The sequence below is a fragment of the Idiotropiscis lumnitzeri genome, chromosome 10 (assembly GCF_059441095.1).
Source record: "Idiotropiscis lumnitzeri isolate Australia: NSW breed Sydney's pygmy pipehorse chromosome 10, RoL_Ilum_1.0, whole genome shotgun sequence".
Taxonomy (NCBI): Eukaryota; Metazoa; Chordata; class Actinopteri; order Syngnathiformes; family Syngnathidae; genus Idiotropiscis; species Idiotropiscis lumnitzeri.
The window spans coordinates 2,521,717-2,535,419 of record NC_142400.1 but is presented as its reverse complement, the minus strand read 5'-3'; the positions used below and the strand labels follow the sequence as shown (position 1 = coordinate 2,535,419).

At 42.9% G+C, this 13,703-nt stretch overlaps 2 protein-coding genes across 3 annotated transcripts; one reads left to right on the top strand and one right to left on the bottom strand.

The window, feature by feature from the left end:
- Window positions 1-1,451: 1,451 nt before the first annotated feature.
- lsr (lipolysis stimulated lipoprotein receptor) lies at window positions 1,452-8,450 on the bottom strand. Of its 2 annotated transcripts, XM_088307733.1 has the most exons (11): window positions 8,249-8,450; window positions 6,241-6,570; window positions 5,714-5,833; window positions 5,398-5,454; window positions 4,237-4,383; window positions 3,884-4,087; window positions 3,744-3,803; window positions 3,498-3,614; window positions 2,967-3,270; window positions 2,372-2,816; window positions 1,452-2,078 (listed from the first exon to the last, which is right to left on the bottom strand). In XM_088307733.1, the coding sequence occupies exons 1-11, from the start codon at window positions 8,292-8,294 to the stop codon at window positions 2,043-2,045; spliced, it is 1,866 nt and encodes a 621-aa protein (XP_088163859.1). In that variant the 5' UTR covers window positions 8,295-8,450; the 3' UTR covers window positions 1,452-2,042. The 2 variants fall into 2 exon arrangements, with proteins under 2 accessions (XP_088163859.1, XP_088163860.1); XM_088307734.1 differs by lacking the exon at window positions 5,398-5,454.
- An 858-nt stretch (window positions 8,451-9,308) lies between these two features.
- On the top strand, window positions 9,309-13,675 carry LOC148328590 (uncharacterized). Its single transcript, XM_088306383.1, has 6 exons — window positions 9,309-9,346; window positions 11,420-11,585; window positions 11,711-11,849; window positions 12,106-12,213; window positions 12,280-12,721; window positions 13,109-13,675. Exons 2-6 carry the CDS (start codon window positions 11,440-11,442, stop codon window positions 13,456-13,458), a joined length of 1,185 nt encoding a protein of 394 aa, XP_088162509.1. The 5' UTR covers window positions 9,309-9,346; window positions 11,420-11,439; the 3' UTR covers window positions 13,459-13,675.
- Window positions 13,676-13,703: the final 28 nt, after the last annotated feature.

The window sequence follows — 13,703 nt, the reverse complement described above, 5'->3', positions numbered from 1 at the left end:
TTTGTAAATAAAATATGGAAATATGTTATGGATGACAGATTTCAATTTAAAAATTTACATTTGGCCTCCAAACTGTTTTTTGAGCACGATGGGGCTTACGGGACAGAACTAAACGCCAAGAAAGGAACCTTTGTGCCCGTGGACACTTGAGCAGACTTGAGCTATGTAAGGCAGGATGCCAGTTGTCAGGAGAAAAATGTTGGAAGAAAATAAGAAGAATGTCACATTGAGAGGGAAAAAAAAAATCGTAGTTTGCCCTTTCAAGTGTGGAAAAATCTGTGTTTTCCATTTGTGCCAGGGTGCTCAACCTAGGGAGCGCTCGCCATAATGCAAGAGCTTTTCATAAGGTCTGCCCCACACATTTCAACTAATTGCTATAGTTATTTTTTCAATACTTGCGTCATTTTGTTTATTATATAAAACAATTTTAAAATGTGATGAATATGTCAATTTAGGGTGCACGGAGTGTTTATAACTTTTAAGAGTCACTGTTAAAATTCTATGTTGAAAAAATAAAATGAAAATAAAAAGAAACCGTATTTTAATAAAAAAAAATACAAGGACAGAAATAAGATGAAAAATAAAAACGGAATTACTTGAATAATTAATGTACAGAATAAAAATAGTTTTAATAAAAAAAACTGAAATACCCTCTGTAAAATGACATCAGGAATATTAATGACGCCTCAATAGCTCAAAAACTATTTTTTTCCCCCTCTGTCCAAATATTTGCCTTGCAATCTCACAATGCTACAGATCAAATCCCACACATATAACATGTCTTTAAAGTGCCGTTATTAAAATGACATCACTAATAATTAGCGTGAATACAAAACAGTAAATTATCGCAGCCTTGTCAAAAAAAAAAAACCCTGGGAAAAAAAACAAGGCTTTTACGGATGATTGTTCGTTAGAATAAATGAGAGCTCCTACCTCATTAGCCAGACGGGGTGGATTGATGGATATGGGGCAGAGTCGTCCTCCTCCTCCTCTACTTCGGCTTCTCACTCTCTCTCGTTGTGATGTCATCATGTCCGCCCCTTTAAAAGGCCCTGCTAGCTTTTTTTAAACTCAAAATGCTGCATTTTTATTACCAGCTTCAGAAGAATGATCATGCACATCTCATCTAGATGATGAAGACATTGTCTAATATTGCAAACAAACTGTTGCACAGTAAAATTCAAATGAGCAACCTGGGAGGCAAGTCTCTCCCTTTGGTTCCCTGATCAACGGTTTTCAGTTTTATCCTTCTTTGCCATCTATGGTATCATTCATAAACACACCAAAAAAAGCGTGAATCCTTTGGCGTGGGAATACTTTGGAGCGCAAGGGCCAAGTTTTATTTTTTAAAATAGACGAGTAGACCAGGTCATTCAAGGATGAGTGGGGAAAAAGTTGACATGTGTATGTAAAAAATATTTTTTTAAGTTCATAAAAGATACAACTGCACATTATATGTACACAATTTATATTTATTTGATTTGTTGGGAATATTCTAAAAGCAAATAATAAAGGCAACCGCTGTAGGGTGATGGCGCCCTCTAGTGTTTAAAAAGCCATTATGCAAAATGGCCAAGCACGACAAAGGCTTTATTTGATAAAAGACGTTTTTCTGCCCGTGATGAACATTTACATGGTCAGCTGTACAACATCATTTTTAAAATTGATAAAATTCATGAAGAAAGTAGCAAAGTACAAATATAAAAAAAGGTGTTCTAAAAAAAAATCTAAAATCCCACCAAGTCTATATAGCTACTAAATAAAAGGATATGAGTAAAACTAAACGTCGACACTTCTGTACAGTTTGAAGGCACTTGTGGCAGCCACAATGTTTCATAAAATACATAAAATTACACGACAGCTCTTTGTGCATCTCTCACACATAGACATTTATATTCAATTTGCGACACAGTTTGTAAGTGAAGTAGATAAAAACTAAAGACTCAGCACAGCAAATTTGAGTGATAAAAACTGTACAGTCTCAACATTTACTTGTTTTTTTTTCTTCTTTTTTTTTTAATGCGCTTCCTGTTGTGGTCGCCTCACACCACCAAGCTTTCCCGGCTCACAGCTCCATTCTGGAAGAAAAAAAACAGATGTCCCTTCAATATTGTGCCAATTGGTTATTGGCGACTGAGTGAGTGTTTGGTAAATTGTGTTGGGCACCCTTAAAATCCTAAAAAAAAATGTCACCAGGATAACCACACTTGCACTTGTTTGCTTCACCGTCTTATGATAGACATGTTGACCCAATTCCGTGTCAATTGGTGAAAATTATTAAAATTATGTCCGGGCTGATTTAAAAAAAAAAAAAAATTTCCAGAGGGCACTATGAGTACATTTTGTTGGGGGTGTCAGAGCCGGTCCTCACCTTGCGCAAGTTGCTTTTCTTAGATGATGTCATGCTCTCGTCGTCGCTGTAGGGCGGCGGTAAAGCGCTGGGACCCGAAGGCGGGATCAGAGGCAGGGGTGGGGGACCCCGGGAGGGCGGAGCCCTGCCTCGGTCCGAACGCGCCCCGTCGCTCTCCAATCGGTCTCGGCTGCGAGCTCTCTGCTGCTCGCCCAGCCTCTTCCTCTCCATGGCCTCTCTCAGGAAGCTGTCGTCGTAGTCGTCTCTCCTGTCGCGGCCGCCTGCCGGTCGGCGATCCCTCTCCAGGTCCATCAGGTCGTCGCGACTGCGGCTGCGCCTCCCCGGAAGGGCGCCGTACCCTCCTCCGCCCGCTCCTCTTCGATAGTCATCCGGGGAATAGTCGCGGCGTCGGCGGTCGTCTCTGTCGTAGCCAGCGCGGCCGCTGCTGCTCCAATCGTCGTCAGAGCTAAAGAGCGGTTACTTTCAAAATGTCGCTCACGTTTAACTGACTTTCTATAACGCTATCTAGAAATGACGTGGGTGGGCGGGGAAAAAAAACAACAACATAAAAACAGATTGACCACACACTGACCACCTTTGAAGAGCAGCAACTCACCCTCTCCTGCCTCGGGGCTCATCCGGGCGTCGGTGCGGCGGGTAATCATCGCGGCCGTCGCGCCCGTAGCGGCGTCCGATGTCGTCCAGGTTCTCCATGGAGCGGGCGCGGGCCCGGTCGCCCACGTAGCCTCGACGCGGCGGCTCGTCCGGGCGGCGGTGCACGTGTTGCGACACGCTGCTGATGGTGCTCATGCCCTCGTCGTCGTCGTAAACGGTGGACAGCGCCGGCGGTTGCGGACGACCGCCGCGCGATCGCGGGTCGGTGCTGTCGTGCAGCGAAGTCACCTCGCTCGCGTTGTCCACTGAGAACGGAACACAAGAAATTAACTTTAAACTCACACTCACCAACTTCACATCTTCTCGTGAGCCGACATTTGACGACGGTAATGGAAGCATTTGAGTTATTCCACCAATCGTTTCAGCCCTAAATATATGATTATGTATTCAGCATTTACTTATCACACTCCAGAGACAAAAAAAAACAAAACAATCACATAATTATCTGTCTGGTGTGTGCCAAGTGACTCACAGCGGTTGTAGTTGGCGGGTCTGGACGGGTCCAAGTTGGCGAGCTCTCTCTCCATGTAGTAAATGGCGCGCGTGGCGTTGCCGTCAGGGTCCACCTGGATGCGATAGCCACTCCGAGCTGGAACATTTGTTGAGCAAATTAAACATAGCCGCCGCTATTTCCAGAAATGTAGTCATTACAACAACACACGGGTAGATTTTGGAATATTTACAGTTGACTTTTCGCACAGACTTCCTGTGGACTTACTATTGTCGCCACCGCCGCCATCTTGGTTATGCATCAGAGGCACCTGGGAACCTTGACCCACTACACGCAAACATTAACATTCCAATTCAATGAAACACACGTACAGGAAATTACTCCTATCATATTTTATTTTTCCTCACCGGAGCTGGTGCCGTCGTACTCGCGTCCGTACCCGTTCTGCGAGGGCGGCACCCCGACGCCGTTGGGCAAAGGAAGCAGCGGCATGGCGGGCTGGTGGGCGAGCGGCCCGCTATAGGCCGGCTGGGCGTACATGCTGGGGGCGTAGACGGTGGTGGCGTAATGGTTGGCCATGCCCTTCTTCACCGCCTTACCTGCCTCGTACACTGCCGCACCACAGAGACGTCATGTTAATGTCATCAGTAAAGTTCGACGGTAAACGCTTGGAACCGGCACTTTTTTTCCCAATTCTACAAATACCCCGCAACTATTTGTATCCAAGCAAACGGAAGGTCAATTTCGGCCAAGTACTCACGTGCCCGCGGGCAGCAGCATCGGTCGGGGCAGCAGGGGCAGCTGACGTAGCAGCAGCACGTGTGCGGACAGCACTGACACCAGCAGATGCCAATCAGCAGCAGGAGCAACAGAAAGCCCAAAACCACCACCACCACCAGCAGCCAATCTGGACATAGAAAAAATAAATAAACACACACACAAAATACTTTGGAAATACAGTAAATCGGACATCTTTATTGAAGTCAAATTGCAGTTTAAACAAAACCAAAAAGGACTCTTATGGAGGAACTGCAAGAATCAAAGCAGACTTGGTGGAACCAATGAGTGGCGTAGTTCCCCCGAAACACCAACGTGAACGCACACAACATTGCGGCGTGACCATGTGTCAGTCGGCGCCGAACGAAACAAAGTCTCCACGTAACACAAGTCATGTTTTGAAAAGCAGCGGTAAAACTCCTCACTCGAATTCATTCGAAAGATAATAGATTGCGTTCTGTGGTTTTGGTTAGAAAATTGGCGCCACAATTAAATGTCGCACGGATACCGGCACTTATATTTGAATACCGATACTTGATAATGCCAGAACGTACTGCGATTGCGATGAATTACGTTTTATTTCAATACGACACGTTTTTGAGTTTTTAAAATGAGGGGCAGGTTCATTCTTTTTTATGAAAAAAAAAAAAAAAAAAAACATCGCTGCATTATCTCGTGTATGCGGTCCTTGGCAGAGGTAATAATCCAGTCATTATGAAATAACTAATTGTGAAAACGTCTGCTTTCATATCGGAGATAAACAACAGCGCTTCTGACAAACTGGTAGAGCCCGTTTCTGCGAGGCATGACAACACCGGCGGCGCTGCAAAGGCAAACTCACTAAAAGCGGGAAAAGAAGAAGAAAAAGAAGAGATGACTGATGAGAAGAAACATTTTCTTAACATATTTTGCTTTTTACATTTTAGCCTTGTTTTCATTGGAAAATGTACATTCGGTCACTCTAAATATTTTAACATATTGATGAAATTTCCTTTTTGAAAGATGTATTTTTTATTTTTTTTTGTAAAAGGTTGACTTGAGACATTTTAATGCCAACGAAGGCCTTGCTTTTGTATTCATGGAGTCAAAGGAGGGTTCAAGCATATTCAAATGGACTAAAATTTTTGTACCACTTTTGTACTACCTTCCATAACCAGTAAGTCAATGCCAGGCAGCAGGTCAGTAGTATTTGACTTTCTCTCTGCGAAAGAAAGATAAAGCCACAATTACTAGGTCGTGTGCGCCGTTTTAGCTGGAAAACACGACTTGACCGCTTGGACAGATCCATCGCTATTTGCTCAATTTTATACGAAAGCTTTCTGACCGGGAATCTCAGCTGATGAGATTGATTAATTGTTACGTCTCAATACTTTTGTCCATTTAGTGTATTTGTGGTCGGACTAAATCCAAGAGAAGGAGAAGGCCAGAAGTAAGACGTAAGGTCACTCATTGGCGTTTACCCAAGACAATGAGCTCGGTGTAGTCCTCTCCGTTGCCCGAGAGGTCTTGCGAGGAGATAACGGAGCACACATAGACACCGCTGTCGCCCCACGCCGTCTGTGCGATGTTCAGGTCAGCATCTGGCGGGGAGGACACAAGAAAAGATGACCGCTGAGTTATTACATAAACGGTTATTAATCACAAAGGGATTAATAATAATTATCAAAAAAAATACATTTGTAGAAATTTGTCTTTTTTGTCACGTTACAAAATTGTTAATTTGTTATTTGGAAGCTAAAACAATTAAGGAAATAAAATCCATTAATAAATAAAACAAAAAAAAAACATTTGTCACTGAGAAAAAAATATTTTCAAAGCTCATCCAAGGTCAGTGAGTCATTGCAAAGGAATGACAAAATATTAACATAATATCAAAACAGTCGGAGAAAATGCAAACCATTTTTGCTTCACACTTCATCAGTAAAAAGGAGAATTTTGTTCTGATTGTCATTGAAGAAAGAATGCGTTGTCTTTTTTTTGCACTCACTGTTGATGATGCTGATCCTGCGCCCTTGGTACGCGCTGCCCAGCGTGACGGCGCTGCCCTGCTTGGAGGCCACGATGCGCACCGTGCGCTGGCTGTCGGCGCACTCGATGTTGGGGTCGTAGTTGGGGTTGTTCTGCGACAGGATGTTGTCGGCGCTGCTGGGATTGAGCGCCGCCTGCACCGGGTCGCGGCAGTACGACTTGTAGCGCCACGTGACCACCGGCGGCTGCGTGGCGGTGGTCTGGAAGTGGCAGGTGAGCGTGACGGGCTGGAACAGGATGACCACGTAACGTTTCACCGGGCTGCTCACCGACACGGCCATGGCCGACTCTGAATGAAAAGAATATAAACGGAATGCCGGGTTTTCATTGGATCAAATTCTGACAGATGTAGCATCGTTCCGATAAATTAGACACGTGGATGGCTCGCCCTCCACGGGCTCGTACAAAGTTTTCTACGTCAAGAGGATTTTTTTTTTTTTAATTTAATTATTTTAGGAATTTTTCTTTCTTTGTCTCTTTAACAGTTTTATCAGCACCTCCTGACCATTTTTGACACGGCGCCACTGCTTTGCTGGAGCGCAATACCAGAATTCTAAATGACGGCGCAGTGCCGGTCAAGCAATAATTTTTGCAATGTCAGCGGTTTTAGAGCCCGAGGCGATCTGAATAAAGTCGGAGGGGTCCACTTCCAAATTTCATACGCAGGAAAAAGAACATGTTATGTAAGGAGTGTTTATTTCGTCACGACTACTAGTATCACCATGAGCCAGTGATGAGTCACCTGCTCTGTCATCTCTTGATACTCAAGAGTAATGACGCATACAGGAGACATATTACCCATGAACAATCTGGCTTCTTGATTCTACTAACGGATGACGAGCCCAGTGTGTGGAAAACTAGTGAAAACTGAGGCAATGAAAGGATCTTTGTGGTGCACTGGCATGCAGGCGGAAGGGGGTGGTGGATGATCTTAAAACTAAAAGCGGCTAAAAATAAAGTTTTGTGTCATTACTACAAAGTAGAGCTGTGGACAGCTGGAGACGTGAAACCGAGAACGTATACTTGTGACTACAAGCCTGTTGAGTAATCGATGGAATAATTCATCAAATTATTGATTGTAAAAATATTCGTAAGTGAAAGCCCTTTTTTTTTGGTCCCATTAAATTTAAGCACTTGGCTATTATGCGTGGGAGTTTATTTTATCTTTATACTGAACAGTTTGACTTTTTTATAGTTGCTTTGATATCTTATTAAAGGTTAAGGATTATGTTAAAATAAAATAACCTAAATTCAGTATATATCTGTATCACCCAATATATCCCAACACAACAACTTGGATACTGTTTTATTGCCAATATAGCTTAAATTTCGCCCCCCTCCCAAAAAAAAAGTTAATTGAAACAGTCCCCAGTTTGATTAAAATAAAAAACACGTTGAAAATATGGCAACCACAAAGAGAAATGTGACAGGATTCATTTGACAATCAGTCACGTTAAGATCCATTAAGAGATTAAGGCCATTTGATACACCCAAATTAATTTTAAATTAAATCTATTTTATAAATTTCACTGTACACCAGCAACTCCTCTTTAACAGCCAATATTGAGAATAATGGTAACTGGGTCATGGTGTCTCAATAACATTTCTTCAAGTGAGTGCCAAACGTAACCTTCATTATTACAATGTGATGAAAAACTTTGACAACAGCAGCGAACACAGCAAATGTGATTGACATCTCAACGTCAAATTTTATTGAATTATCCCGAACGCCATTTTGTACACTCAAAGAACGCAATACTTTAGCCGACAATTCAGTTTCCAAAAAGCTCTTTGAAACCTCTCATGGTGTGTAATAGCCTGAAAGCACCCAAAATAGTAATTTCACAGAAATAAATGGATGGAATCCGGACAAAGCAAAACAAAACACAAAATGTAAGTGGAAAAAAAACGTCCACCGTCTAAGGCGGAAGCGGGCCCACCCAGTTGAGGCGAAAACTCTTTCTTACCTGTCGCCAGAGCTGCGGCGATAAATAACGCCCAAAAGATCTTCATTCCGCCGTCCTCCGCGAATTACGCAATGAATATCGTGTTTCTTATTCGAAACGTTGTCCGGAAAACAACTTCACATAATGTTCTGCTCAGCCTCTAAACGTGTATTTGCCCGTCAACCAGGTAGCGTCAACTCCATTTTGTGACGTGCCCAGTTTCGCCAAGGAGGAAAGTACCTGAACGCACCACGCAGGTGTAAGTTCAGACATGTTGCGAAACATGGAGGGGAGTATAATCGAATTAAACGTTCATTCTGATAAGCAGTGACTCATTTAACGCAAAATCCAGATAAAAAGAGAATAACAAACATGTATAATTGCAAAGTCGTTTGTTTAGCAAAACCATGTTGCGAATACGAACGTAAATGGCCACTAAACTAAGTTGCTCTCCCCTACTTCTAAAAGTGGCACGTCCCGTTTGGCAATAAGGTTATCACAATGTTGTTTTGTTAATGTTCAACATCCTCTCGGAGTTAGTTTGAAAATTCGAGCACGCATATCTTCCCGCTCGAATATGTACACGACACTACAAAATTGGAGACTACTTACATTAGTTGACAATAATAATATTACAATACAATACAACTATTTATATAGCGCATTTCACAACAACTGGAGCTGTAGCAAAGCGCTTTCCATTTGGTGTAATAGATGTTACTGACAGTTCAGTTTTATTTCCTGTGTGGAACTAAAACCATCTCAGTATATCTTTCTATTTAGTTTCCATTTACTAGTAAATGGAAAAGGGAACTTTTTGGTTTGTCAACATATATGCCAAGTAAAGCTTGAATTTAGGTGCTGCTTTTGGTGCTGCTGTTTTTGGTTAGCAACACAGTCCAAATAAGATAAGCGCTTCAATAAAACTCGCTACCTGTTTTTGTTCTGCTTTATTTGTCTCAAATTGACTATCATACAATGAAAGTCAGTCAGGCCGGGACAGGCCCTCCCAAGGCCGCCAGCTTCGAAGGGGGCGTGGTTCCAAACCGAGCAGGTATGATAAAAGTGATAACTATGTCGATTCATGTTCAGACCTGACGCTTCTGCTCTGCCTCAACGGTAAGAAGACCGAATCTATATTTGCTTTATATCAGCAGAAGGCTGACTTGATGATATATTCTGATTTTATTCATTCATTCTTGCTTAACCCTTAGATCAGGGGTGTCAAACTCAAATACACAATGGGCCGAAAAGAAAAACTTGAACAAAGCCTTGGGCCAGAAATTTACGTTTTTCAAAAACAATATAAATGCTGATTTTTTATGGATTTTTTTTATTACAAGTGGTTTTATTAATGCAATACAATGTTTATTTTTTTAAAATTACTATTATTTTGAATGTTATTATTATCATATGGAATGCAAAATGGTATAGTAGTCATTGGGTATAGCCTTGCGGGCCAAATATAATTACACTGCGGGCCAAATTTGGCCCGCGGGCCAGAGTTTGACATCTATGCCTCAAATGCATAAGTGGGGTCAAAAATGGCCCCATGGGGTGTTATACTTCAAAAGTCATAATATTTTCCTATTCCAGATATTCCTCATGAAACATGTTTATGACATGAGGCCATTCGTATTTTTATTGAATTTTTCATTAATTTTAAGAAATTGCCGTTTTCGTATCACTACCCCACTCTTCCATGAGCGGGCTCAAAAATGACCGCAAGCATTTCCTATGAACATTCGTTTCCTGGCAACTCTGGACGTCAATTGACATTTACTGTCCCAAGAAGTCTCGCCACCCAGGATTTCATGACACGCCAACATGCATGTAAGTATTATTTAACTTGTTCCTCATTGACAGAATACAATATTTCTAACTTCCTTGTAAATAAAAGCTAACCTGCTCACGTATTTCTCTGCGTGAGCTAGTGTGTGCATGTACCTGAATGTTTGTGCATATTTGTAGTGATTTATAGTTTGGTGTTCCATTCAAACATTTTCCTTTTGAATTTTTTTTCTAGAAACATGGCCCGCTGTGGACATTAAAGTCAGTGAGGGCCTGCATCCGGGTTTAGAACAATCTCCCAAATTGATGGATTGAAGCAAGTAGCTTTGTGACAGCTGCACATGCAAAGTGAAAAGAGAGAAGATGTTTGTGTGCGTATGTGTGGACAGTGTCATGTGTCCGGACTTTTTGAATTAATTCTATTTGTCTTCGTCCTCCATAAAGTCGTACAGACAGAGCGGCACACAAAAATGTTTTGATGCCTGATGGATTGATTCTTTGGTAGAATGTGAATAAAAAGTGACAAATGAACATGGCGAACATGAAATGACTCTTATTTATTTTTCGTTTTTTTAATATTTCATCTCTAACCAAAATGAAAGACGTTTCTTTTTTTTTTCTTTCTTCCTCCACTCCTGGAAGAGTTCATGTCTTGGGTAGGTTATACATCTGAGGGTTAAAATGCAGGTCATATTTTGCATCCTTTTGTTATCGCTGGTGGTTTTTCCAGTTTGTCATTCTTTTCTTTGTAATCAGACCAGAGATCAGTTTGGTGTAAACGCACGTTCAGGTTTAAGTCCAATGACTCACCGAGGCAGAGGGGGAAAAAAAAAAATATATATATATATATATATATATATTTTTATTTTTTTTTAATATTCCTGTAGAAAAGGTATCAACCAATATTAAAACTATGTGCATATTAGCAAGAGCTGTTAAATGTTTGTTGCTGTCATTCAACCCTTTTCCCTGTGAAAAGTGTATTTTTTAAGTGTATTTTTTTCCCTTATCTCATCAATCATTTCAATTATACCGTATTTTGCATTTCATTTTTAACACACATACAGAATTGCACAACCAGATTTAGAGACTAAAGCAAAAAAAATATAACTCCGTTAATGTGTATAGAAATACTCAAGTTTGCTTTTCATAAAAATAGTCAAAAGGTGTGCCTCAAGGCTCAATATTAGACCCGCTCCGATTCTCCATTTTATGTACACCGATAATTATCAGTCGTTCTCCACACTGACATGTTTGTCCATGAAGTGAACTTTGCAAATCACTCAATTCAGTTTTGCTTGATATCTCCTTGTTTTGGATCCCAAAAGGTCATGCAGGTGTGACCTAATGACGTGAACTGTGTGTGTGTGTGTGTGTGTTGTAAATACTGGCGGCGCTTAGCACTGACAACGGTAGCTCGGATGGCGTACTCCACGGGGACTCTGGCACAAGGCTGCTTCGGCAAGGTGTACCGGGAGAAGTATAATGAGACCTGGGCCGCCATCAAGAAGGTTCCTCAGCACCTCATCAGCAGGAAGGACCTGGAGAGGGAGTGCGAAGTGTACAAGTGAGTAGCAGTAACTAAAAAAACAGTACGGTGACGTAAAACCAGTCACGTTTCGACATTGTACACCAGAATGAAGTGTTTTGTTTCTTTTGTCATTTGGCTGTTTTCCTCACGTCTATTCGCAGCAAAGCCGATCACCCGAATATCGTCAAGCTGCTGGGCAATATCAACCTGAAAGACGGGAAATGGATCATTCCGCTGGAGTTTATCTTTGGAGAGGACCTGGAGACGACCATCTTTAAGACGACAAAGTCCAAAATACAGGTGAGCACCGTGACGAAACGTTTGTGCTCAACAAGTGCAACTAATATGACAAGAATTTTGACCATATAAATTTGGAGGATTGGATTGAAGAACGTTGCGGGATGTACTTCACCCCGTTTCATCAAATAATTACTCCTCAAAAGTATTTGACCACACCATGTTAATTCGACACATGTAAATGCATTCAAGCCCGAGGGACGAAAAGCAGGTTTTGTCGTTGAAACGCTCCCACTTTTTCATGATTCATTTTTTACAGTTGACTCCAACAAATCGAGGCAAAATCATCGTGGGCATGTGTGAGGGTCTTCTGCACCTCCACTCTCGAGATATTGTCCATCAAGACCTCAAGCCTGAAAACATCATGGTGGGGACGGCTGGTAAGATTTTTTTAAATGGCGTTCGCGATGACCCGATGTTTCTCCGCCTCCAGGTGGAACACAACACCAACAGAGCCGTGATCATCGACCTCGGCCTGGCCAAGTTCTTCCGGCGCGGCCTCAACTCGGCCGTGGACATGGGCAACGAGGCCTACTCGGCCCCCGAGGTGCTGCAGCGCCACAGCCAGCGGGACCAACGCTCGGACGTGTGGGCCATGGGCAAGATCATCGCCGAGCTTTGCGCTCGCGTCCGACTGCACACCCCCAGCGTGTGCCCGGCCAAGATCCGGGAGGTGATGCTCGACCAGCCCTACTGCCAGGCCGTGTGCAGGATGGTGGAGAGCAACCCCGCCCTAAGGTCCTCCATGGTGGGCATCATCGGCGACATGAGGAGAGCCGGCGGGGTTCAGGGACACCTCACTCCGCCGAGGACCAGGAACCGGTCTGCGTCACCGGGCCGGAGGGGAGCGTCTCCGTTCAACAAAGAGCGGCGAGGTGCATAACAAGGAAATGGAAATTAATTGATGTTAAAATGAAATACAACTCTGCCATCTAGTGGTGAATGGTGACGTTACAACTTAAAAATACAGTCAACCCCTCGATACTCCAAATTTCGCACCCACAGATCCACAAACGTGCCGATTTATTTTTTTATTTAATTTTAAAACACGTTTGGGAGTCCCCCCCCCCAAACTCCTCCCCATTGCGGAAAACACATTGAATGTTCATCAGTGCTTTTGAAAAAAAAATAGAAAAAAAAAAAAAAAAAATCATACATAAAATCTAAAAATAAATTTAAAAAGTTTAATCCGGTGATTCTTTCACATACCACAAGAGGGACCCTGCGTAGAATCACTACTCATTGAATGACACTTTTTTCAGCGCATTCTCCGAACAAGCGTGGCTCTCCGCTGGGGTGGGAGCGCACCCCTCGACCGGACATTAAACATCTGCACCGCGACCCAAGACAACCCCGCTCGCTCTCACCGCAGAGGATCCAAGCGCTGGTCCCTGCAGCCGCCGGACTGGATCTGACCAAGGACATGATGAAGTTGGGCTTGTACCGGGAGGCCGCTCGCGATCTGCCGTGCCAGCTGCCCGCCACCGGTCGGGTGATGGTGCGTCGCTTCGAGCAGAAGAACGGTGAGGTGGAAACATGGGCGCAGAAGGAGGTGGTCATGCGCAACGGCAAAATCATCAAGTACAATGACATCACCTTCAACAGCTCATAAAATATCGGGCAGGAAAAAGGAAACCTGGAGGCGGGTTCGACTCACTGTGGGTTAAGGATGCAGTGCACCCCTCTTATGTCGCTGTTCATTCTTAGAGAAGTTGTACGTTATAAAAATCACCCTTCGACCATCGCTTTCGGTAGGCGTGAAAAGCAGGATTGCAGAGGATGACAATCATTCATTTTCAACAACAAAATAAAAACTGGGCGAGATTCTGCACGTTTTTTTTTTGTTCTTTCAAATTT

Bases quoted from the DNA above. Each gene is read 5' to 3' on its own strand.
- lsr (XM_088307733.1), bottom strand. From the start codon at position 8,294: ATGAAGATCTTTTGGGCGTTATTTATCGCCGCAGCTCTGGCGACAG. The intron at 6,571-8,248 runs GTAAGAAAGAGT...CTTTTCATTCAG, and splicing joins CGCCGCAGCTCTGGCGACAG to AGTCGGCCATGGCCGTGTCG. The intron at 5,834-6,240 runs GTGAGTGCAAAA...CCTCCCCGCCAG, and splicing joins CAGGATCAGCATCATCAACA to ATGCTGACCTGAACATCGCA.
- LOC148328590 (XM_088306383.1), top strand. From the start codon at position 11,440: ATGGCGTACTCCACGGGGACTCTGGCACAAGGCTGCTTCGGCAAGGTG. The intron at 11,850-12,105 runs GTGAGCACCGTG...CATTTTTTACAG, and splicing joins CGACAAAGTCCAAAATACAG to TTGACTCCAACAAATCGAGG. The intron at 12,722-13,108 runs GTGCATAACAAG...CACTTTTTTCAG, and splicing joins GTTCAACAAAGAGCGGCGAG to CGCATTCTCCGAACAAGCGT.